The following is a 25,529-nucleotide window of genomic DNA, read 5'->3' as shown; positions in this document are numbered from 1 at the left end:
GGTTGTTTTTGTAGTTTTTCTCTGATCCTTTCTTCTCTTGCTCTCTTTCATGGTTTGTTGGTTTTCTTTAGTGATATAACTTAAATTCCTTTCTCTTTATCTTTTGCTTATCTATTAACTGGGTTTTGATTTGTGGTTACCATTAGGTTTGTATATAACATCTTCTGTATATATCAGTGTATATTATGTCGATGGTTGCTTAAGTTTGAACACATTCTTTATTCCTCTTCGTTTTAGGTATATGGTGTCATATTTTACATCCTTTTATTTTGTGAATCCATTAACTGATTTTTACAGATATACTTATCTTTACTGCTTTTGTGTGTCCTACTTTTCTTACTCTTAGTCTTTCCTTCCTGCTCAAAGAGTTCCCTTTAATATTTCTTGTAGGGCTTGTTTAGTGGTAAATAACTCTTAGATTTTGCTTGCCTGAAAAATTCTTTATCTCTCTTTCTATTCTGAATGATAGCCTTGCTGATAAAGTATTCTTGGCTACAGATTGTTCCTTTCAGCACCCTGAATATATCATGCCACTCCATTCTGGCCTGCAAAGTTTCTACTGAAAAATCTGCTGATAGCCTTAGGGAGTTTCCCCTTGTATATAATTATCTTCTTTTCTCTTGCTGCTTTAAAATTTTTCTCTTTATCACTACTTTTTGCCATTCTAATTACTACGTGTTTTGTTGTGGACCTTCCTGGGTTAATTTTGTTGGGGGATCTCTGTGCCTTCTGGATCTGGATATCTGTTTCCTTCCCCAGATTTGGGAAGTTTTTAGCTAATATTTTTTCAAATAAATTTTCTGCCCCCTTTACTCTGTTTTCTTCTTCTGGAATCCTTATAATGTAAATGTTATTATGCCTGATGGAGTCTCTGAGTTCCCTAAATCTATTCTCATTTTGTATAAATTTTTTTCTCTCTTGATTAACTTCCATTATTATTCTGTCTTCCAGGTCACTAATTCATCCTTCTGCTTCCTCTAGACTGCTATTTATTCCATCTAGTTGTAATTTTAATTTCATTTATTGTGTTCTTTATTTCTGATTGGTTCTTTTTCATCTCTTTGTTAAGGGTCTCACCGATGTCTTCTACTGTTTTCTCAAGTCCAGTGAGTATCTTTATCATCATTACTTTAAATTCTCTATCAGGCATATTACTTATATCCATTTCACTTAGGTCTCTTAGTGTGGTTTTGTCCTATGCTTTCGTTTGGGGCATATTCCTCTGTCTCCTTATTTTGTCTAATTCCCTGTGTCTGTTTCTGTATGTTAGGAAAGTCAGCTTTGTCTCCTACCCTTGAAAAGTAATGCCTTTATGAAGAAGACGTCCTGTAGTGCTCTGCAGTTTCCCCTGTCCCCCAGGTGTTTGGTGGTGGTGGTGGTGGTGTGTGTTGGGGGGGGGGGGCGTGGAGGGGTTCTTACGCATGTTGTGCATGCCCTGCTGTTGTGTCCTGGTCATTTTTTCTTTTAGTCTGGTTGTCTTCAGAGGTTCTCTCTGCCTGTTGTGGGCAGTGTTTAGTCTCTGGCTGGGGTGCAAGACACAATTTTAATAACTTGGACTTCCACAGGGCCTGCTGCCAGTTGGCCCGAGGCACCTGCCATCCCCTTTGTTCCTGTAGAAGTCCCTCAGTGATCCCTGCCCCTCCAGGACATGTTTCAAAATGAGTAAACTATTCTCCCTTACATATGTCCCAGGTGTTTCTTCCAACTGCTGCTTCTATGCTATATCTCCATGGGCCGTTTGTGATGTTGTCTCTTTAGGGGCATGAACTCAGCTTCCTCTCACCCTTCAGGCTCTCCCAGATCCAAGCTTGCTGATTTTTAAAATTCTAGACTTTAAATCTCCGTTGTAAGAGCTCATAAAACTCATCCCCACTTGCTTTCAAAGTCAAATGTTAAATGGGGATTTGTCTTTCCCATGAAGGCTTCCCAGTGTAATAGTCTGTTTCTCTCCCTTCTCTGTACCCAGGGCTCCCTCCCCTCAGCAGATGGCTGCAGTTTCGCTCCCAACCATGTCTCTGCCCTTTCTACCCACTTCAGTGTGGCTTCTTTTCTAACTTTAGTTATGGAGTTTGTTCTGCCTGTCTTTGGGTTGTTTTCTGTGTTTACACTGATTTGAGTGTTATCTAGTTGTATCTGTGGGATGTGCTGAGCTTAGGGTTCTCTTACTCCGCCATCTTCTCAGCCTCCAAAACATTCACATTTTTGATAAGGAAATCACTAGAGAGTGGTGGAAATTGTCAATGTCATTCAGCTAGTTAATACTTAAGACAAAAAAAAAAAAGTCCTCTAATACCTAGTTTATGATAATGTTTTGCCATTTTAAAAAAGTAGTTAGTGGGGCGCCTGGGTGGCTCAGTCGGTTGAGCATCCAACTTCGGCTCAGGTCACCATCTTGCGGTCCGTGAGTTCGAGCCCCGTGTCGGGCTCTGTGCTGACTGCTCAGAGCCTGGAGCCTGTTTCACATTCTGTGTCTCCCTCTCTCTCTGCCCCTCCCCCGTTCATGCTCTGTCTCTCTCTGTCTCAAAAATAAATAAACGTTAAAAAAATAAATAAATAAAAAAGTAGTTAGAGATGTAAGGAGAGAAAAAGTATTTTAAATAGAAAGATAATTTTAATTTTCATAATGTGGAAAATATTTACTGATCTCTACTTACAATGGTTCATATCTTTTTAAATTCTCTTGATTTAATTAAACAAGTGACTTCCTAGAGTTCCATTACTAATCTAAAGATAGACAATGATCTCTTCCAAAATAAATATGATTTCTAGGTTTAATATAGCAAATACAGAGAACTTCAAAACACCTATTGCTGAAAAGTCATGCTTTCACTTTTCTTTTTTCTTTCTTTAGGATTCTCTTAGATATATATATATATATATATATATATATATATATTTAATGTTTATTTGCTTTTGAGAGAGACAGAAGGCTAGTGGGGGAGAGGCAGAGAGAAAAGGAGATGAAGAATCTGAAGCAGGTGCCAGGCTCTGAGCTGCCAGCACAGAGTCCGAAGCAGGGCTTGATCTCATAGACCATGAGATCATGACCTAAGCCAAAGTCGGATGCTTAACCGACTGAGCCACCCAGGCGCCCTTCCCTTAGATATTTCTAAAAACTTTCTAAAAATTATTTGTAAGATGAGATTTTGTTCTGGACAACTGGGCGAGTCTCTTCAACAAGTTAGTATAGCAACAATAAAAAAGAATGGTCCTAAATTAAAAGAGACTTAAAAGATGTAACTAGATGTAATGTACAAATACACAGGATATTTTTAGAACTAGAAAAATCTGAAGATGGATGGATATTAGAAGACATTAAGGATTTACTATTAATTGGTTAAAGATGGTAATATTTCAGCTATGAAATGTTCTTATTTTTAAAAGAAACATATTGAGGTTAATAGAACAGTATTAAAACTTTTCAGCATAAAAAGCTTTACCATTTCATTACTTAATAATCATATATCAACATAAAGTGACCTCTTTTCACAATTCTTTCAGTCTTAATTTTTCTAATTTATAATTGTAACCCCAGCTTTTTTGATGAGAATAATTTCATTCTGTCTCACCCAACCATTTTGTTCAGCTTTACTGTACCATTTTATGAGCTAAATTTTCTTTGTACAAAGAAAATTAATGAATTTTGCATTAAATCCCCAATGAAACTATGTGAGATAAAGCTATTTTCATTTACTATTATATTTATTACATTTGATCTAATTTCTGTCACCTCAGTTCCGCTGTTTTTAGATATCCTTGGGTATTTTTCTACTTTCTATGTCTTTTTTTAATTTTATTTTTTGCAAGATCCACTATTCTAACCTAATAGTTATCTGAAAGCATTTCATAAATGTTTTATGATTTATGTAATATATAAAAATAATTTAAAAAATAATTTTAGATACCCGTTTGTATAAGATAAAAACTTCAACTTCAGTACTTCTCACTTCTTCAGTGTATTCCTTATTTCCTTCCTCAAACCTGTATTTCACTTAATGTAAACATTTTCAAGGGGTGCTTGGGTGGCTCAGTCAGTTAAGCATCTGACTTCAACTCGTGTCATGATCTCATGGTTCAAGGGTTCGAATTCCACATCAGGCTCTGTGCTGACAGCTCAGAGCCTGGAGCCTGATTCGGATTCTGCGTCTCTCTTGCTCTCTGCCCCTCCCCACTTGCACTCGGTTTCTCTCTCTCAAAAATAAACATTAAAAAAAAACCAAATTCACTTTCAAGAATTTAATAGCAATTTAAAATTTTACAAACTAAAAACTTCATTTCAAGAAAATAAAAATGTATAAATTCAAAAAATCTAACATTCAAATGATCCAGGAGATAAAATAATCAGCAGTAAGTTTTCTCCCATTACTTATTGGGAGGTTTATCTCATCTAGTCTCCCTAAAAATAGTTTTCATTTCATCACTCACTCATTTTAATCTTTACTTCCTTACTCTTGAGTTATTTTTTAATGTCTCCCCCAGGTATCTGGAATGCATTATTAGGACATTTTACAAAGATAACTGGGTGGCACATTTTTCAAGACGCTAAAGGTCTGAAAATTTACCTTGATATAGAAATAAAAATGTGTTTAAATATAAAATATGGGGTCATAACTTTTTTTTTGAAGTGCACTAGACACAATTTTTGTTCTCTGTAATATATTTTTGCAAAATCTGAAGCTTAATTTCCTAATGCTGTTTTTCTTCTCCCTGAAAATTAGTTGGGTTGGCTAGGTTCTTTAGTCTTGAAATACAAACATTAGATCTTATTATTTTTTTAATTTTATATTTGATAGGCCCTCAATTTGTAATATTCATTCATTCATTTTTCAGATTTGTAAGTTTTCTTTGTGCTCTTAAATCAGAATATCTGATCCATCAGTCCTTACTATTTATTCATGAGTTGGATCTCTGATCTGAACCCAGTGGCTCAGAGTTCAGTATATATTATATCCTTTACATTCTAAATGAGGTTAATAATTCAAATTGCTGAATTGCTTTGCTATACCAAAATATGCTTTTGAATTCCAACAGATTTTCCTTGGCCTACTGTCATTTTTATGCCATTATGTTGTTATACTGGACTTTTTATGAATTAAATTATAATTAAGTTCAAGACACTGCACATATTTTCATGTGAGACTAACATTTGAAATTCTAACAATTATAAAATCACAAAGATCCAAACATGGCTCTGAGGGATCACTCAACATCATCGATGGGGGAAGAAGCATTTTCTTAGAATACTGTTCACTCTAACAGTCTTACCTACAGAAACCTAAGCCTAACATCCAGTTTAATTTCTGTTCTGAGAAAAAAAATATGTCCTATTCTCAACTCACCAGTACTCGTTTCTTTAAATACACAAAGGAAGTCATTTTACCCTTCATCAATAAAATGAATGTAAACTAGTGATTTCAAAACCCCCAAGAGAAGACCACTGAAAATGTACTCACAAAGACATTCTTTTCACCTTGAATACTTAATATTGAGATTAAAATTTCTTAAATATTTAGAATGAGGTAAATCACATACTTTCAGAATGCATACAATCTAAATGTAATACAATAGTGCAACTTTGCAAGCCAAAAATAAAGTCAAATTTCAATTCTGGTCAGACTTTTATAAAAAAAACAATACTGCTTAGTTTGAAAAGCCTCTACTTTATGCATTACACTATAATACTTACAAGCTGATGTTCTAATAGTTGAATTTTTTCATCTTTTTTCTTTATTTCCTCTTTAAGTTGTTTTATTTCATTTAATAAATCTTCATTCTGAAATATTTTAAAAAATTAACATGAAGTATTTAAAACACCTTAATGAGGGGCGCCTGGGTGGCGCAGTCGGTTAAGCGTCCGACTTCAGCCAGGTCACGATCTCGCGGTCCGTGAGTTCGAGCCCCGCGTCAGGCTCTGGGCTGATGGCTCGGAGCCTGTAGCCTGTTTCCGATTCTGTGTCTCCCTCTCTCTCTGTCCCTCCCCCGTTCATGCTCTGTCTCTCTCTGTCCCAAAAATAAATAAAAAACGTTGAAAAAATAAAAAAATAAAACACCTTAATGAGAAGCATTAAATCAACAGTGAAGACTGAATAATGAATGGTTTATTCATTTAAGGGGAAAACTCTTCTTAAAGATGCCAGGTATTAACCTATGAATAAACAAAAACCCATTTTGGTTCCTCCAAATGTTCATAGTGTAACGGAGTCTAACATGTAAAAAATGAATAATAGCAACAGCAGCTAATATTCATTAAGTACAAGTGCTAAGAGCTAAGTACTTTTAGATATCTAAGCATTTGATCCTGAGTACAACCCTGAGGCTGATACTATTATCCCCTTTTTACAGATAAGGAAACTGGGACATGGGCCATACACTAAATTAAATTACATATAAAACAGTAATTTCAGCTAGATTTCAAGGGATGCATGAGAGTTGCCTTTCAGAAAAAATGAAGGGCCCAACAAACAGAAGGAACAACATAATTAAAGGCAGAGAGTCATTTCACAGCTGGTTCAGAAATCAGCAGAAAGATAAATATGCCTAGAAGGATAACAGGGAGATTCTTTTTTCATGAGCCACCTTCCTGAGAACTGCCTGACTCAAAGACAAAATACCCTGTCAATTTAGTCTTTAAGAAATTCCTAACAGTATTAAAAGGAAACCTATCATCAAGTTAAGCAGAAATCCAGCTACATTTCGAAGCGTAAAGTATCATTACCTTTTGTTAGTCCATATACTGAGAAAACAGTACAAGCAAGGAAATTAGAATATATACGTGAATGACATATCTTGTAAAGGAGAAAACTGTGTAAGCAATTATAATTATAAAATGCTATTACTGAGCAAAGTATGCCATCCCTTGCAGATACATTGGGAACGAACACAAAATAGTGCAGTCTCTTTAACAAGAGATCAGAAATAGACATTTTGCAAAGGCTTTAACATATCATATAAGCATCACAAACAATGGGAAAGAAAAGATCTTTGTTAATGATGTTATATACACTGCAATTGGGCAAGACTGTTTATTGTATATAAAAAATGATTTCTAGTTGAATTTAAAGAGTTTATTTTTTTTTTAAATCATAAGTCAGGGCAAAAGAGGGGCGCCTGGGTGGCTCAGTCGCTTAAGCATCCGACTTCAGCTCAGGTCATGATCTCATGGCTTGTGAGTTCGAGCTCCACGTTGGGCTCTGTACTGACAGCTCAGAGCCTGGAGCCTGCTTCAGATTCCATCTCTGTCTCTCTCTGCCCCTTTCCTGCTCACACACTGTCTGTCTGTCTGTCTCTCTCTCTCTCTCTCTCAGATATAAACATTAAAAAAATTTTTAATAAAATAAATAAAATAAAAAGACAAAGATAGATTGCAGATCATGAAGGATACATTTTTTAAGCTATGTGGCAAATGAAGTTATTAAGAAATAATAACTATATTTGATTACTTATAATTTAAAGCACCTATACAATTAACACTAACATTAAAAGCTGGTGAAAACCTATGCAAATATGACAGAGGACTTATATTCAAGTATATTAAGAGCCTGTTCAAACATACAGGATAATTTTCTAGGCCCCAAAAGACAAATAAACCAATTCCCACAAATATACATGTGTGTGTGTGTGTGTGTGTGTGTGTGTATATACATATACATATATATATATATATATATATATCTGGAAAATGTTCTATCTGACTTCTTGGAGAAATATAAATTCAAGTATTAAAGGTATTGTTTTATAGACATTAAATTGGGGGAAGAAATAATGTGATGAACAAAATTGCAGAAAAAAAATGGTACATCATCAGACATCAAAACTGGCCTTTCTGTAGAAACACATGGCTATACATAGAAGAGTCATAAAAATGCTTGCACTCTAATTCAGTCATCCCACTCCTAAGAAACTATGCCAAAGAAATAATCATAAGTATGAAAAAAACCTACAAAAAGGTATTATCTAAAAGTTTACAAATTTACAACTACCCTAAAAGGAGACAACTGAAATACAATGTCGCAATCTAATGGAATACTATATATACTATACTATATGTTATCATTTGGTCACTGCTAGGTTCTGCCAGTGTTAGAGGAAATGGACCTGAAAAAAAATCCAAATACAATGTGATAACATTAATAGCCAACATGTATACAGTATTTAACTTTATGACAGTCACTGCTGTAAGGATTTTACACATAAAGATGGGCAAAGGGGAACACATATCAGTAAACAGGTAATTCCAGTGAAGTCTTAAAGGATGAGTAAAAAGCTCTGAAGATACAGAAACCTGTCAGGCTTTGGATTTGAGGAAGAGATTCTAGTATCGTACAATACAGAGATGAAGATAAGCATAGCATATGTGGAGAATTAGAAGCAGTGACTCTATCACACAAAGGCTGTAGTGAACAGTGGAAACCAACGTGGTTAGTAAACCAGGCAAGAGCCAAATCATAGAGAGTCATGAATATTAAGCATGGCCTAAGCAAGGGGAGTGACAGTGCATTTGAGATGGCTATTTAGAGGACAAATATGACAATGACAACAACAAATTAGGCTAGGGAATTTGTTACCAAAATGTTATAATACTCCAGATGACATTAGGAGCCTGACCCAAGAGAGTGAAGGGAGAAGTAGTAAGAAGAGCAGGAATCAAAATTAGGAGATTTTGGCAATTATCTCTCCATGTGAAAGAGCACAATGTGATACCTATATTTCTAGTGTGGGTGATAATGGTTGTGCCTCCAAAAGAAATGAAGACTAAATGAGGAGAAATATGTCAAAGAGGAAAAATGGTGAGTCTCAGATATATTATTAGAGGTGCCTGGGGCTGGGACACAGTGGAAATGTCCAGAGGGCAACTGGATGACCCGGTATGAAAGAGCAATTTCTGGGGCACCTGGGTGGCTCAGTCAGTTAAGCGTCTGACTCTTGATTTTGGCTGAGATCATGATCTCAACGGTTGTGGGACTGAGCCTTCCGTTGGGCTTCACTGGGTGTGGAGCCTGCTTAAAATTCTCCCTCTCTCCCCCCACCAACTCCCCTCCTCACCTGTGCTCTCTCTTTTGCTCACTCTCTCAAAAAAAAGAGAAATTTCATGTTATCAACACATATGGTCTATATGACACCATGACAGTAAAAAGTTCAAAGAGAACTGGACTAAAGATATAAATCTATATGCTGAATAAGAGGAGGAACCTACAAAGGAAATGGGAAAATGTTGAAGAGTGTAATGGATTTCAGAGAGAAGTGACATAAAAATCAAGGACAAAGCTTTTAAGATAACTGTCATTCCAAATGTCTATAGCATTAAAACCAGTAGCTGCTTTCATTTTTCCAGGTTTCCATGTTAACTAGAAAGAGGTTTAAGGAGAGTCAAGGAAAGGTTTATCTGGTTTACTGAATTTATGATAGGTAAGATACAGAAATTTATAAACTGAGGATTAAGAAAAAGTAGTGAAGACACACTGAAGAGAGATAAGAGAGGAGGATGTGTAGTTAGCAGCAGAACTAACAGCAGCAGAAGATAAGAGTCCAGAACCTAAGAAAGGGTGGTCTTCCACAGCACAGTGGCCATTTTTGCCCTGTAACTGAAACAACGTGAATGAGAATGATAACAGATACAGGTAAGTCAGAAGGCAGGAGGGCAGGTAGCAGATCTTGCTTGATGAACACAAGGCCACTTGCAGAAATTGAGGAGAATGGCTGAGAATGAGGCTTGAGGGCGGAGGCAATGTTGAGACTAGCTCATCAAGGGAATGGGAGAGGGAGCTGTTCTGACTGATACAAAAGACAGATTAGGGACATGGCAGGTCCAGAGCAGATTGCAGACCCTGAATTTGCAATGACACAAGTCAGTTATATCATTTGAAGCTGTACTGCTAAACCAGATGAGAAGGGGACATAACTGGGGATCTGACAATGAAAGTGCAAAGGAGTCCAGTGTACTGGAAACAGTATCAGCCACAGCATCTCACCTTGGATAAGAAGGAAGACTAGGAATGATCTGCTTGGAAGGAAATGGAGTAGGGACAAGAAATAAATACTGTGTAGCAATATGTCTATCATGTAACATTAAATATATAGACACACTAGAAAGGAACAAAGAAAAATTAAAAATATCAGTTGTGTAAAAAAGTTGGAATTAAAATTTTTTTCTTGAAAATTATTTCTTCATATGTAAAAACTTTTCACAAAAAAAATGCAGGAAAAACTCACCTTCACTTTAAAAATGTCGGTCACAAAACTTAAAACTGAGAGATGATTTAGAAACCATCTAAGTCAATGGTTCTCAATTATTGTGTATGTAAAAGTATTTTGAAAAAAGATATCCTACTGCAGACCTGCTGATTTAGAGTACTGTACTCTTAATAGGATGGAAGCCCAGAGATGGGAAGAAATTTGTGCAATAATAGGTAAGGTAACACATCAAAAAACCAAGACTAGATAACAAAATAACTACAAAACTACAAATAACAAAATAACTATAGAATAATCCTATATTCTTTTGGTTTTGGTGGTTTTAGATGCAATCTTGTTCCAGTAAGTCACCCCACATTCTATGAGAAAATTATGCTGCTTTGACCTCTAATTCCAGGGTTGACTACTTGACTTTATTTGGAGAAGGTAATGTTTGCAACATCCAAGCAGAATCCACATGTGGTTCTGCCAATGCTTTTTTCCCTTAAGTTCAAAAACATGTTCTAGGACAGGGGCTGATCCTCCAGACTGGCTCTCAGGATGAAGAAGCAGCAGAAAGCAGAGTCCCAGCTGATCTACAGCCAATATGTAACATATTGAAAAATAACAAGTCGAGAAATACATTTTTGTCACTGCAAGACACCAATATTTCAAGATTGTTTGTTGACTAGAAAACACTGACTAGCATGCCCTGAAGATAGAATGTGAAAGAAAACAATAATTTTACTTGGAAACATTAAATCAAGAAAACGTTTGTGTGCTTAAGAAATATGAACTTCAGAAATAACTGTAAAAGGAAAAAGCTTTTCTCAATAAAAAGAGAACTAAAAATTACCATTATAAAAAATATACTTTCAAACACTAAAGTGCATCTGTATTCTATAATTATATTTTTAAACATGAAGAAAAGATAAATTAATCTCATTTTCAGTATATTTCTTCAATGTTGTTATTATATAGAAGTACCTGTTAATCACCATAACTGGTATATTTTTAAAACTGTTTTCATAATTATAAAAAAGAAATTAAAAATTTCATAATTTATTGATTTAAGAAAAACAATCCTGTACCAGTAGTAATACAGGGACAAATACTTATCCAACTAATAAAATAAATTCAAATTAAAACACCAGAGTGATATCATTTTAACTTATTAAGGTAGCAAAAGTTAAAAGCAGACCCGATTAAAACTTAACACAGCAAAGCTGCACGTTTTAATACATTTATTATTAAATGTTTTGTTACTGCTTTATAATTTTAGTAATAAAGAATTTTTAAAAATTTAGCATGACTACCTAGTCATACCTTATATATTTGATCACCATCTTCTGGTTCTGGACTGGATGGCAATGATAGCTGAATATCATGCAATGAACCACTTCCATCATGCTGTCAGAGAGAAGAGAAGGAAAACATGAGATTAATACAATAACTGCAAACACTCCTTTCAACCTGAATTCACCCAGACCAAATTGCTAGCATGGCAAAAGACAAACAGGATATAAGATTTTAGAAATCTCCTTTTCAATGTACACATTTGTAGAAGAAAATGTGGAATGGGTAAAATTAAAGCGAGGGCAAGAATAATTTGTGGAACTAAACAACAGATAGTACATGAATGGATGAAGCACAAAGCCATTGAAAGTTTTACAGTGGGAAAAGGAATATGGAAAATTTCCTAAAGAATTTGAAGATTATCTCACCCACAAAAAAATGCAAAATAAAAGTCAAATTACATCTGCTTTGGTTTAGACATTGCTTTTAGAGTGTGATTTAAAAAAAATTTTTTGGGGGGGCGCCTGGGTGGCTTGGTCGGTTAAGCGTCCAACTTTGGCTCAGGTCATGATCTCACGGTCTGTGAGTTCGAGCCCCGTGTCGGGCTCTGTGCTGACAGCTCAGAGCCTGGAACCTGCTTCGGATTCTGTGTCTCCTTCTCTCTCTGCCCCTCCCCTGCTCATGCTCTGTCTCTTTCTCTCTCAAAAATATGTAAACATTGAAAAAATTTTTTTTATTTAAAAAAAATTTTTTTTTAACGTTTATTTATTTTTGAGACAGACAGAGAGAGACAGAGCATGAACAGGGGAGGGGCAGAGAGAGAAGGAGACACAGAATCCGAAGCAGGCTCCAGGCTCTGTCCTGTTAGCACAGAGCTCGATGCGGCTCGAACCACAACCATGAGATTATGACCTGAGCCGAAGTCAGACGCTTAACCGACTGAACCACTGAGACACCCTTGAGTATGTATTTTTTGTTTTTGTTTCTGAGTCAGAAACAATAATATTAAATAACTCAAGAAGGCATAGCCATAAGAATCATTTGATTAAAAATACTAGACCAGAGTATACATATTGCATGACTATTTTTTTTAAGTTTATTTATTTATTTTGAGAGAGACAGCATGAGCAAGCAAAGGGTAGAAAGAGAGGGGGAGAGAGAGAGAATTCCAAGCAGGCTCTACACTGCCAGCACAGAACCCAATGTGGGGTTCAAACTCATGAACCGTTGACGTCATGACCTGAACCGACATCAAGAGTCAGACACTTAACTAACTGAGCCACCCAGGTACCCCCGCATGACTTGATTTATGTGAAGCCTAAGAGAAGGAAAAACTAATTTATTGTGCTAGAGATCAGAACAGGGGTTGACTTAAGGGAAAGGGGATGTTGGAAATGTTCTATGTCTTGACTGTATGGATGGATGGTACATACAGGATGTATGGTGGTACACACATATGAAAAGTTTAAGTTATACACTTAAGATTGGTATACCTTAAACACCTACTGGATGTATGCTATATCTCAATAGAAGTTGAAAAAGTTAAACTTTTTGTCCTTAAATGCAATAAAGAAAATGACAAAAATTACGTCCTACCCCTTGCTGAATTGGTTAGGAATAACCAAGAAATGGCATATTAAATGATTCACAGACAACCTCAAGGAAGATGAATAAGTATAGAATATGCCTGGGGTGATGGTGAAGGACTGGGCCCCTACCAAGGGTGGTTTGACACCTGGTTTGTTCAGATGCCTTGAGACACCCACTGAATCAACAACGTTCAAGGAGTGCTACTATCATCATCTTCCTCAGACCTATCTGTCCTGAGGAAATCTCTTAGACTGCAGAAATGTCCTGTATTAAAACAAGAATGTTAAAGTAGAAGACATAAGCATGTAGGCCATTTTCTTCTTTACTGAATCAGAATCTCTGGGTATAGGGCCTATGAATGTGTATTTAGATTCATAGCAAAAAATAAGCATTTGTCAAATTTCTAACATAAATTATATCTTTATTGGTGAAATCAAATGGAGATACAGAATTTGACCTGAGAGGGGAGGCAATGTCCTAATGAATGCCTTCAGAACACCATGTTAAATGTTTAAAATAAAAAAAGAGATTTTACCAGACTCATCTCAGTTAAAAGTTCATCTCTGCTGTAAATGCCTTGACGTATAAAAACAGTACTACATATAAGTATATATTTGAGAAAAGAGAAACTGTATAATCTGACTTTCAAACATCTCTATCTTCTTCCTGCAAATTGCAAGCAGGAACTCCAAAGAATAGGAGACAACACAAGTATACACTGCTTTTGCCTTAGATGTGGGTATAGCTGTGGAAAGTAAGCAGCAGAATGAGAAAAATAAAACATCAGCTTTCAGGGAGAAGAGACAAAAAGGGGAGCCCCAGGTAAAGAGAAAATACCAGTGAGACCAGCTCAGGACTCCAGGAAGCTGTATGTAAATTTCTAGGTTCAACCCTGAATAGCACTTGCTTGAATCTGATCCTAATAACAAAGACTTTGAGAAATAAACTAAGACCACTGCCCAGGCCCAATCTAGCCACTGAAAGGTGTATACTGATGACAGATACAGATGTATACAGGTGTATACAGATGACAGATCTGATGAGCATGGCAAAGGCTTTGAAATAGAAATGACATTACAGCCACAATCCAAAGGTGGCTGGCTAGTTTGAACTTCTAGCCTGAATCTAACCAGAGCATCTGCCTGCTTTAAAATTAAAACAGGAGTGCCTGTGTGGCTCAGTCAGTTAAGCGTCCGACTTCTGCTCAGGTCATGCGTGATCTTGCGGTTTATGAGTTTGAGCCCCATGTTGGGCTCTGTGCTGTCAGATCAGAGCCTGGAGCCCGCTTCAGATTCTGTGTCTCCCTCTCTCTCTCTCTGCCCTTTCCCCACTTGCATGCTCTCTCACTCTCTCAAAAATAAACATTACCAAAAAAAATTATTTTAAGAAAATTAAAACAAAAACCAAAACAACAAAAAACCCCAAGAAACCCCACAATATTCTCCATAACATTTAAACAAAATTAAGTGTCTCCTAACAAAACACACAAAGATACAAGATATACAATCCAAAATTACTCAACACACAAACAACAAGGAACATCTCAACTCACACAGGAAAAGACAATCAACAAACACCAATGCCAAAACAAGACAGAGGTTGGAATTAATTGAAAGAGATTTTAATAGGGCCATTATAAAAATTCTCCAAAAGTAAAAGAGAACTCTTAAAGGGAATGGAAAGAGAAAATCTCAGCAAAGAAATAGAACAAAGTGGAAATGTGCAAATTCTAGAACTGAAAAGATTCAAAAATTAAATTTCAAAATTCACTAGCTGGACTGAATACCAGCATTTGAGGTAACAGAGTGAACTTGAAGACGCATCAACAGAAATCATGCAATTTGAACCATGAAGAGAAAAGAGATGGGGGGTGGGGGGTGGCGTGGAAAAAGAATAGAATCTGCTGAGGGGAAGTATGGGACAAGAACGAAGGATCTAATATAATATTCATAGCATTAGAGTCACAGAAGGAAGGGTAGAGGGCAGAAAAAAGTATTTGAAGAAATAACAGACAAATACACCCCAAACTTGGTGAAAGACATAAACCTGCAGATTTGGGAAGCTCAATTTAAAAAGAATAGAAAATAGACAAAGTGTGGTCTCTGAACATAAGGGAATTAAACTAGAAATCAGTAACAGAAGGATAATGTTCAAACTGTTAGAAAGTAAACAACGAACTTTAAATCATCCATGGGTCAAAGAAGAAACCTGAAGGCAAATAAGAAAATATTTTGATTTGAAGAAAAGTGAAGATACCACATTATCAAAATCTGTGGAATTCAACTAAAGCAGTGCTTAGTGGGAAAATTATTATAAGAGAGACTCATATTAAAACAAAGGTGTCAAATCTACAACCGGAGCAAAATAAACCCAGAGCAAGCAGAAAGAAGAAAATAATAAAGAGCAGAAATTAATGAAATTGAAAATCAAGAAATAGAAAGAAAGCAATGAAACCAAAAACAGGTTATTTGGCAACTATAAAACATCTAGCAAAACTGCCAAAGAACAAAGATAGAAGGCACAAATCAGATACATATCAGGACAGAGAAAACAGGTATCAGGAATGAAAGCAGGGATATCATTAAGATGTTTCAGGCATTAAAAGTACATAAGGCAATAATACTATGAGTGACTCTATGCACACAAATTTGACAACTTACATGAAATGGAGAAATTACTCAAAACCACAAATTATCAAAACTCACCCCAAATGAAACAGACAACTTGAGTAGATGTGATTATTAATAAAATTATTTCAGAATTTAAACCTTCCATAAAAGAAATATTAAAGGCTAGATGTTTGTCTATAAAATTCTTCCAAAATTTAAAGGAATAGTATCAGTTCTATATAATCTCTTAGAGAAAACATAAATCAAATTAAGTTAGAAAATTAAATCAGTTAAATGAGGCTAGCACTTACCTGAACCAAAGACAGTATAAGAAGACTTAAAGATCAAGATCCTTTGTGAATACACAAATGTCCTTGAAAAAATATCTCTAAATCAAATTCAATAATATATAAAAAGGAAAAAAGATTATGAACAAGTGGAGTTGATCCCTGGAATGTAAAGCTGGCTCAATAGTTAAAAAGCAATGTGATTCAGCATATCAAGAAATATCTATATGATTATCGCAACAGACACAGAAAAAGTTTCTTCCAAAATTCAACATCCATTCATGACAAAAACACAGCAAACTAGCAAGAGAAGGGAACTTGTTCAACCTGATAAAATCCATCTAAAAAAAGCCTCAAAATTAACATCATATTTAACAGTGAAAGACTGAATGCTTTACCCCCAAAGCCAGGAACAAGGTACTCTATTATACTGGAGTTCCTACCCAGTGCAATAAAGCAAGTAAAATGAAATTTTAAAGGACAAGTAGAAACTAAAAAAGGAATAAAACCATCCCCATTCAAGTAATATAATTTTAGCTGTATCATTTCCCAAAGTATCTGCAATACTACTACTAGAACTAACACATGAATTTAGGAAAGTCACAAAATACAAGGTTGATATATAAAAATCTACTATTTCTATGGCAAAGAACTGAAAATTGACATTTAAAAAAATTTACATTAAACCAAAATCCAACAAAACCAAGAAAAAAAATCAAAATCCCCAAATAGAAATATTTAGGTACAAATCTAACAAAATATAGACAAACTTCAAAAGCAAACAAACAAAAAAATCGGGGCACCTGGGTGGCTCAGTCAGTTGAGTGACTTCGGCTCAGGTCATGATCTCGCGGTCTGAGTTCGAGCCCCGCATCTGGCTCTGGGCGGACAGCTCAGAGCCTGGTGCCTGCTTCAGATTCTGTGTCTCCCTACCTCTCTGCCCCTCCCCCACTTGCACTCTGTCTCTGTCTCTCAAAACTGAATAAACGTTAAAAAAAAATTTAAAAACCAAAAAAAAAAAAAAAAAAAAAAAAGAAATCAGAGATGACTTACATAAATGGAGAGGTATACTCTTTAATGAATTTAAAGACTCAATATTGTTGAAATATCAACTCTCTTCCAAATTCAACTACGTATCAGTGCCCACTCAACCAAATTTCCAGCAGAATTTTCGCAGAAATAGAAAAGCTGCTTCTAAAATTTATATAGTAAGGCAAGAGAACTAAAACAGTCAAATAATTTTGAAAAGATAAAGTTGGAAGATATAATACTACTTTGAGACTTACTATAAAAGCTATCGTAATCTAGAGAATCTGATATTGGCAAAAGGACATTGATCAAAGGAATGAAAGAGTCCAGAAACAGACACATTTATGTTCAAAGGCATTTTTGACAAAAGTACCAAGGCAATTCAATAAAGAAAGGATAGTCTTTTCAACAAATGGTACCAGAACATCCATATGCAAGAAAATTAATTTCACTCATACCTCATGCCATATACAAAAATTCTCAAAACAGACTGCAGACCTATATGCCAAACTTAAAACTATAAAAACTCTCCAAATAAACAGAAAATCTCTGTAACTTTGGGTTGGACCAAGATTTCTTAAATATGATACCACAAATATGACAATAAAAAATAGTGATAAATTTGACTTCAAGAGAAGAACTTCTGCTCTTTAAAATACTATTAACAGATTAAGAAGAGAAGCTATGGACTGGGAGAAAATATTTGCGATAATCCAGGTAACATACTGAGCATAGTATCTAACTCATAGAGAGCACTTATAAATTGTTAGCTATTTTTAAACAATATTGACAATAAAAAAAAAATGATAATGTGCTTCAGGGTTTTTAACAGTTCATTAACTCACAATTGTACATAGCTGCCTAAAAAGCAACTTTCATTTTTTTCAATATTCATTTGTTTCATTTACCTGCCTGCTAAATGTACTATTATAAATATATAAAGAACTTTCAAAAATCAATAAAACAGACATTTTTGTTCATGGGCAAAATAATAAAAACCAAAGAAGATATACAAATAGTAAATAAGTACATGGAAATATGCTCAAAATGATTAGTCATTAGGCAAATGCAAATTAAAACCACAGTAAGATACCACTGCACATCTACTTGAAAAGCTTCTGAAAAACACAATACCAGGCAGATGCAAAGATGCAAAATAACTGAAGCTTTCATTAATTGCTGATGGGAATACAAAATCATACAGACACTTTGGAAAACAGCTTGGCAGTTTCTTAAGTTAAATATATACTCACTATACAACTCCGCAATCTTAACCCAAGGTACTAACCCAAGAGAAATGAAAACATGTGCACATGAAAATCTATGCACAAATGTTTATATTTATAGTAGCTTTATTCACAATTGCCAGAAACTGGAAAGTGAAACAAATAACCTTCAACTGGTAAACGGATAAACAAACATGCATGCATACAATGGAATACTACTCAGCAATAAGCAGGGACAAATTAGTGATACAAGGACAGCATGAATGAATTTGAAATGACTTATGGTAAGGGAAAAAAGCCAGACTCAGAAAACCATATATGATTCCATTTATGTAACAGTCTTGAAAAGGCAAAACTACACAGACATAAAAAAGATCAGTGGTTAAAAAATCAGTGGTTGCCAGGAGCTAGCAGGGGGTGTAGGGATTGATTATAAAAGTTAAAAAAAAAAAGGAATTTTGGGGGTGATTGTAATAGCTAGCTGCACAACTGTATGGATTTGTCAAGCTCACAGAACTTTACAACAAAAAGGGCTAGATTTTAGAGCATGAAAATTATACCTCAAAAAAGCTGTATTAGATTGAATTCTGTCTCCCCTAGAAATTCATGCCAATTCAAAACTTGTGAATAGAACTTCATCTGGAAATAGGGTTTTTACAAATGTAATCAAATTGAGGTCATAATGGAATAGGGCCGAGCCTAAAATCCAATATGACCAGTATCTTTATAAATAAGAAGAGAGAAATTTGGACACACAAACACACAGGTCATGTGAACGTCATGTGAAGATAGAGGCAGAGACGGGAGTGATGCATCTACAAGGCAAAGAATGCCCAGGATTGCCAGGACCACCAGAAGCTAAAGAGGCAGGGAAGATTCCTCTCCTAGAGCCTTCAGAGAGCACATGGCCCTGAAAACACCTTGATTTCAGATTTCAAGCCTCCAGAACTGTGGAAGAATAAATTTCTGTTGTTATATGCCACCCAGTTTGTATCTTATATTGTGGCAGCCTCAGAAAATTAATTAAAAAAAAAAAAAGAAAAAACTAAAAGCAAACAAAAGGAGAGAGGAACACCAGATAAATCTCAATAATCACAAGAAAAGTAAAATTGATATATTAATATGACTATAACATAAGTGGCAAGGTAAAATTAAAGATAAAAAGCATTAATGAGGATAAACAAAGCTTTAGTGATCAAAGAAACACTCCACCAAGATGATGTGCCAATCATAAATAAATATTTATATACCTAATAAAATAGAGCATTAAAAGAAGAAATGGAAAAATCTATAATTATAGCAGGAAATTAATACTACTCTCAGAAACTCATAGAGCAAAGAGAAAAATTTAGTAAGGATAAATATAAATAACACAATAAAAAGGTCAATATAATAGACATACTGCTACCTAAAATATAGAGAATATATGCTTTCAAACAAACAGAAAAATCACAAAAATCAAGCATATTCTAAGCCAGGAAATTATAAACCATGGTCCACAGGACAAATCCAGCCAGATGTCTATTTTTATCATAGTCCATGAGCTAAGAATGGCTTTTACATTTTTAAATGATTGCATTTTAAATGATTTTATAAATATCTACATAAGAACCACGATTTTGCTTCTTGCCCAGAAAAGCTAAAATATTTACTATGTAGCCTTCTAAGGAAAAGTTTTCCACCCCTGCTTTAAGACACAAAGCAAATTTCAACACATTCCAAAGAATTTATATCACATAGATATTCTTTATTATTAATCTAGATTAGAAATCAATAAAGGATGAAAGCCCATCCTCAAACAAATATTTTTGAAAATTGAAATAATATTATTCTAAATAAAACAAATTTATAGTATAGCCCAAGACAATTGAAGAGTTACTAATGTTTAAGCTATTGGTATCCCTCAAAAAAAAACACTTTCCAATTTTTTTTGACAGCCTAGCAGTCTAGACTTAGCCAATCAAAGAGGGAAAAACCTATTATTTCCATCAAAGCACAGGAGCTTAAAGATCATGAATAAAATCTCCAACTGAATCAATTAATAAATCATCTCTCCAAATAACTCTGACACTAACCAATAGTAAGTAAACTTCAACTCAAATGAAAAGTGTCCCAAACCAAAATTAGAAAAGCTTCTTTAAGCATTACAGGAGGAAGAAAAACATAAAATGGACAGAAAACCTTTTCTCTTAAAAAAAAAAAACTGAAAAACAATCGCACATGCAATGTTCATATTTCATATCACATATACTAAGAAGCTAACATTTACTGAATAATGCTGGCACTGTTCTAAGGATTTTGCATAAACCTATTTAATAAATGCATAGATGCAGAAATACATAAAAACTACAACACCCTGCTGCACAAAAAATAAGCAATTCATAGTTAACTGATTATCCCAACTATGGTGGGCTGCTTTACTGAATGAAGTGTCTCAACAGTCTCTATGATTTCTAATTAGGATTTCTGAACTCTAAATACAATTATCCTTACTTAACTCTTATGCCAGTAGCATTTTATTAAAGATTCAAAAAGAGACAGAGACTTTCCTTTATCCTAAGAGCACTAGGAGACTACTGTCATCAAGCCATCTTCCACTTTTCTCTTTTGACATAGCATCAAGGTAAACTCTTGTTCACATATGAACTTATTGGAAAACCCTGTAACAAACTCCATCTTACCCAGGTGGTTCTTCCATGAGTTTGCAAAAACTGGGATCTTCCTATGAGTTCCAGAGCAGCTGCAATGGACACAGACACTTGAAATGACTAACTAAAAAGTTTGGCAGTGTTGACCAATCTCTGCTGACAAGCATCATCAGTGATGTCAACAAAGCTGCCTTGTGTTTCAGATATGCTACAACACAATCACAAGAGGCATCCTAGGAAAGGGAGTAGAGGAAGAGGAGACGTGGATTTTTTTCATTTTCTTTTTAAAAAGTCATTTAAAAAAAAAGCATATGGATGAACAATCACATCACCTCACATAGACTCTATAATGTACACTGAAAATAATTTTTGAGTAATGCTGTAATTCGCCTATTGGGTTTAACATCTAATGATTCAAGCTATATTTGAGAGGATTTCTGAAATACAAACTTATAAAGCCTGATTTTAAATAAGCGCTTCAGAGAGGTGATCCTAACAAATGGTTGGGATAAATATATTTTTAAAATAGAAAAATCTAGTATTCAAATTGACTAGAACATTGTTATATAAGGATAGATTCTATAATATTTTAAGCAACTGTTATTTACAAATTTTTTCTGTTTAGATTTTTTTATTGAACCTAATCGTATATATCTGCGTCAGGATATCCTTTTTTATAGGTTTCTTCCGTCACTTGAAAATATTAGTTGTAAATTTCTTCTAAAATTTTAATTAAAAAATATTTAATTCTTCAAACCATCTGTTTACTATAGTATAAACTAAATAATTGCCTCCATACTACTGAGTTTTTCCTCATTTACTTTAAAATCCTTCTGTGTCCAATTGTTTAGTAGATACTTCAGCACATATGTCTGGGTTTTCTATTCTTTTCCACTGCTTTATGTTTCTATTTGTGTCAGTATTATATCTTGCTCTAAAGAGTTTCCTCCCACCCTTTCTCTTTTTGTCTTTCTTATTCTTTGGTGTTAATAATTTTGGAGTCATTTTGATGAACACCACAAATAAAGGTGTTTTGATTTTGGGTAAAATGTATTACATCTATAAACAGTACTGGGAAGAACTACAGGTTCCAATCATACATTCAGTTTGCATCTTTGCCCTTTGTAACACATCATTTTTATAATTATTTAATGCTTATATGTTCTCCTAGACTATAAAGTAGTTGGCTTGGTTACTACATTAACATCCCTGGAGTAAAATAATTTTTATAACATTTAGACTTCCTATAGAACATAAGTATTTTCTTCAAATCTTTTATATAAAAATTTTCAGGTTTCTTTATAAAACATCACAAACATCATTCAGCACATTGACTGATGATTTAATGCTTTATTAATGCAGTGATCGTTTCATTATTTCCAATTTAAATCTATGATTTATTATCTTGGAATTCTGAGCATAGCACTGTTTATATACTAGAAAAGGTTTATTTTGGGGGGAACCACGGCCCACAATAAGAAATACATTTATATCACAACCAAGTATATATATTCATGAATATGTGTGCATATATGTGTGTGTGTATGTGTGTGCATATATCTAAATAAGCATGGATGAATAGATGATGGATATTCAGATACAGATAACATATCAAAAATGTTCCACAAATCAGTATTTGTCTTTTTTACATGTAATGCCCCCTGATAGTTCCTATACTATTCTACTTTATTAGGAAAAAATTCTAGTTATAATGGTCAAAATTTATTTCAAATCCCACTAGCCAGTTGTAATGTATAGTTTTAAGAACAACGCACTACATACAAGAATTGTGTCTTCTTTCTTTTTATCTTCATTATTATCACAATCTTAGTACTCAATATTTAATAAAATATACTGAATGATGAAATAAGACTAATTTAATGAGTATTAAAGTAAATGGAATTAGCTTTTTGAGCAGCCACATAAAATTTTGAGCAATGCAAGCAATTAAAAACCCCTGACCTTCATATTTTTATTGTTGTTATTGCCATTATTGTAATACCTAACATTTATTAATTGCTTTCTAGGCATCAGACATTATGCTTAGCACTTGATCTGAATTTCCTCATACATTCTTTATAACAGTCCTCAGATAGGAGCTATTATAATCTCTGCATCTTTTATGGGGAACTTACCCAAGACCATGGAAGAAGTGGTCTAAATTCAAATTCTAATTTTTTAAATTACATTCATTCTTATTAACTTTCATCATTAATATATAGAAATTCAGCATCATCCCAATTTCCCACAACTAAAAACAACTCAAATATCAACAGGTAAATGAATAAAAATATATACACACATACATACACACAATAACATGCTATTCATCAATAAAAAGTAAAGAACTATTGATACTCTCAAAATAGATGAATATCAAAACCATTACGCCAAGTGAAAGAATCCAGAAACTAAAAGGGTACACACTGGATGATCTCATTTAGATGAAATTCTAGAAAAGGCAAAACTTAGTAACAGAAAGAGTAATGGTTGTCTGGAACAGGTTCAAGAGACAACTGATGGCAAAGGGACATGAGAGGATTTTAGCAATTGTAGAAATGTTCTTTATCTTGATTGTGGTAGTGGTGGTTATACAACTGTACACATATTCATCAAAATGCAAACAAAATATGTAAAATGGGTGCATTTTATTTGAATGTAAATTCTACCTTAATAAAGTTGATACTTTTTCTTTTTCTCATTTGCTTCTTCTTCCTCTTCACTATCCTTTCCCTTCCTAAACAAGCCATTAAGTGAGACAGAACAAGATAAGTCTCTACCCAAAAAACGCCAAAGTAGAGAACATGTCCCTGCAGGGAAGCAGCTTACTAGGCATGTCAGAGCCCACAACAGTGAAAAAGATATCCATGGAGGGAGTAGGGAAACAATGTGACAGCAGAGTCAAACCTGAGTAGAACATGAAGGGCACATGCACAAACAGGCAGCCTGGTGTGGGCTATCAGAGTCTAAGCAGATTGAGGTGGGTATCCACACATGGATGGCCTGGAGAGGGCTACCAGAGCTCAAGCAGCATAAAGAGAGCATCTATACAAGAAAAGAACTAGTGCCAGATGAAAGAATCAATTATGGCAAGGATGGTATCCATGTGTAGGCACTAACTGACATGTAGTATCAAGCCCAAGCACAGTAAGGAGGCATCGTACAGACAGGGAGACTGGTGTGGGGTGTCAGAGCCCAGGGGACTGGCTGACAAGGATTCAGAGCCCAAGTAGGGTGAGGAAGGTGTACACAGAGGATGAGAAGAAGCTATGCATGGGGAACCTCACTAAGATGCAGAATCTTAATGGCGTGAGGACAGCAACTACACAGGGCAGGTAGTAACAGCGGTGGCAGGAAACAGGTTGCACTGAAGAGGACTGATGAAATGAATAAATATATTAAGGAAAACAGAAACCAATTTTCTCACTGTTGGAGGAGAGAATTATAAATACAGAAAAGGAGAAACGCTGTATTTAGAGTGGAATTAAAATTATAAGCATAAACTCACAGTTTTCAATATACAGAGATATAGAAATACAGTCACTAGTATGCATACAAAATCCCACAAATACACGCATGCACACTCACACGCCTTGGGAGGGCTTAAGGGCACTGACAACCCAATCGCAATAAGCACATCTAGCCCCCAGATCTTGGCTTCTAAATACCATTCTCCACTAGAAGTTAACCAGGGTTCCTTGAAAAAATGGCTGTTCCCAGACAGGAATAAGGAAAACACTAAATAATAAGGATGGGACATCTTGCATTGCCACAAATCCCTTCAAATAGTATTTTTAAAATACCAATTTGGCCATGTCACTCATCTGGCTTACTAGTGCCTAAAGAATAACACTCAAGCTCCTTTTGTGGCACAAAGGGCCTATATAATCTGCCCTAAGCCTATCACTGCTGCCTCTTCTCTAACATCCTACATTTTCACCATATCCCATTATGAACTGATGTTTGAATAAGACATGTACTTTTTCAATAACCTTTTATTTTTTCCCAAAATAGTAAATACATATTATAGAAAATGAGAAATCAGAATATGCAGATTAAGGGAGCCTGGGTGCCTCAGTTGGTTAAGCATCCAACTGACTTTTGGTTTCGGCTCAGGTCATGATCTCACATTTCAAGAGTGCAAGTCCTGCAACAGACTTTGCATTGGCAGTGTGGAGCCTGCTTGGGATTCTCTCTCTCCCTCTCTTTCTGCCCCTCCCCCATTCATGCTGTCTCTCTCTCAAAATAAATTTTAAAAACTTTAAAAAAAAGGAAATCTACATTTTCTTTAATGTAGATTAAAGAAAAAAAGACATCACATTCTCACCATCCGGTGAGAATCCACTATTAACACCTTAGTGCATTTCCTTCTGGAGATACACATATATAGATGTATGTAAAGATACATGATTATAATATAAATAGTATTCTATAATCAGCCAACAATATCTATCTTTCCATTTTAGCAAATTTTTATCTCATCTAATATAGAAGTCATATTCAAATTTCCCCCCAATTGGCCAAATATATCCTCTATAGTTGATCTGTCAACCAATATCCAGGTCAGAATTTCACATTACATCTAGTTGTCCCTTAAATTTCTTCTAATGTAGCACTTTCACCTCCCTTCATCAACTTTTTAGGACACTAACAAGCTAAAGGGATATTACAATT

The 25,529-nt window shown here is 34.8% G+C and overlaps 1 protein-coding gene across 8 annotated transcripts in view; it reads right to left on the bottom strand.

Annotated features, from left to right (window-relative positions):
• CCSER2 (coiled-coil serine rich protein 2) overlaps nt 1–25,529 on the bottom strand; it is a 188,823-nt gene that overhangs the window by 36,551 nt on the left and 126,743 nt on the right. For 7 of the 8 annotated variants that reach the window (XM_049645326.1, XM_049645324.1, XM_049645331.1 and 4 more), the window contains 2 exons: nt 11,497–11,580; nt 5,687–5,773 (listed from right to left, as the gene is read on the bottom strand). In XM_049645326.1, the coding sequence (XP_049501283.1) occupies nt 5,687–5,773; nt 11,497–11,580 (171 nt within the window). Of the gene's footprint in view, nt 1–5,686; nt 5,774–11,496; nt 11,581–25,529 lie in introns of those variants that run through there. The other variant, XM_049645327.1, reaches the window with a different exon arrangement.

The sequence above is a fragment of the Panthera uncia genome, chromosome D2 (assembly GCF_023721935.1).
Source record: "Panthera uncia isolate 11264 chromosome D2, Puncia_PCG_1.0, whole genome shotgun sequence".
In the NCBI taxonomy this organism is placed as follows: Eukaryota; Metazoa; Chordata; class Mammalia; order Carnivora; family Felidae; genus Panthera; species Panthera uncia.
This window is presented reverse-complemented; position numbering and strand designations above follow the sequence as displayed.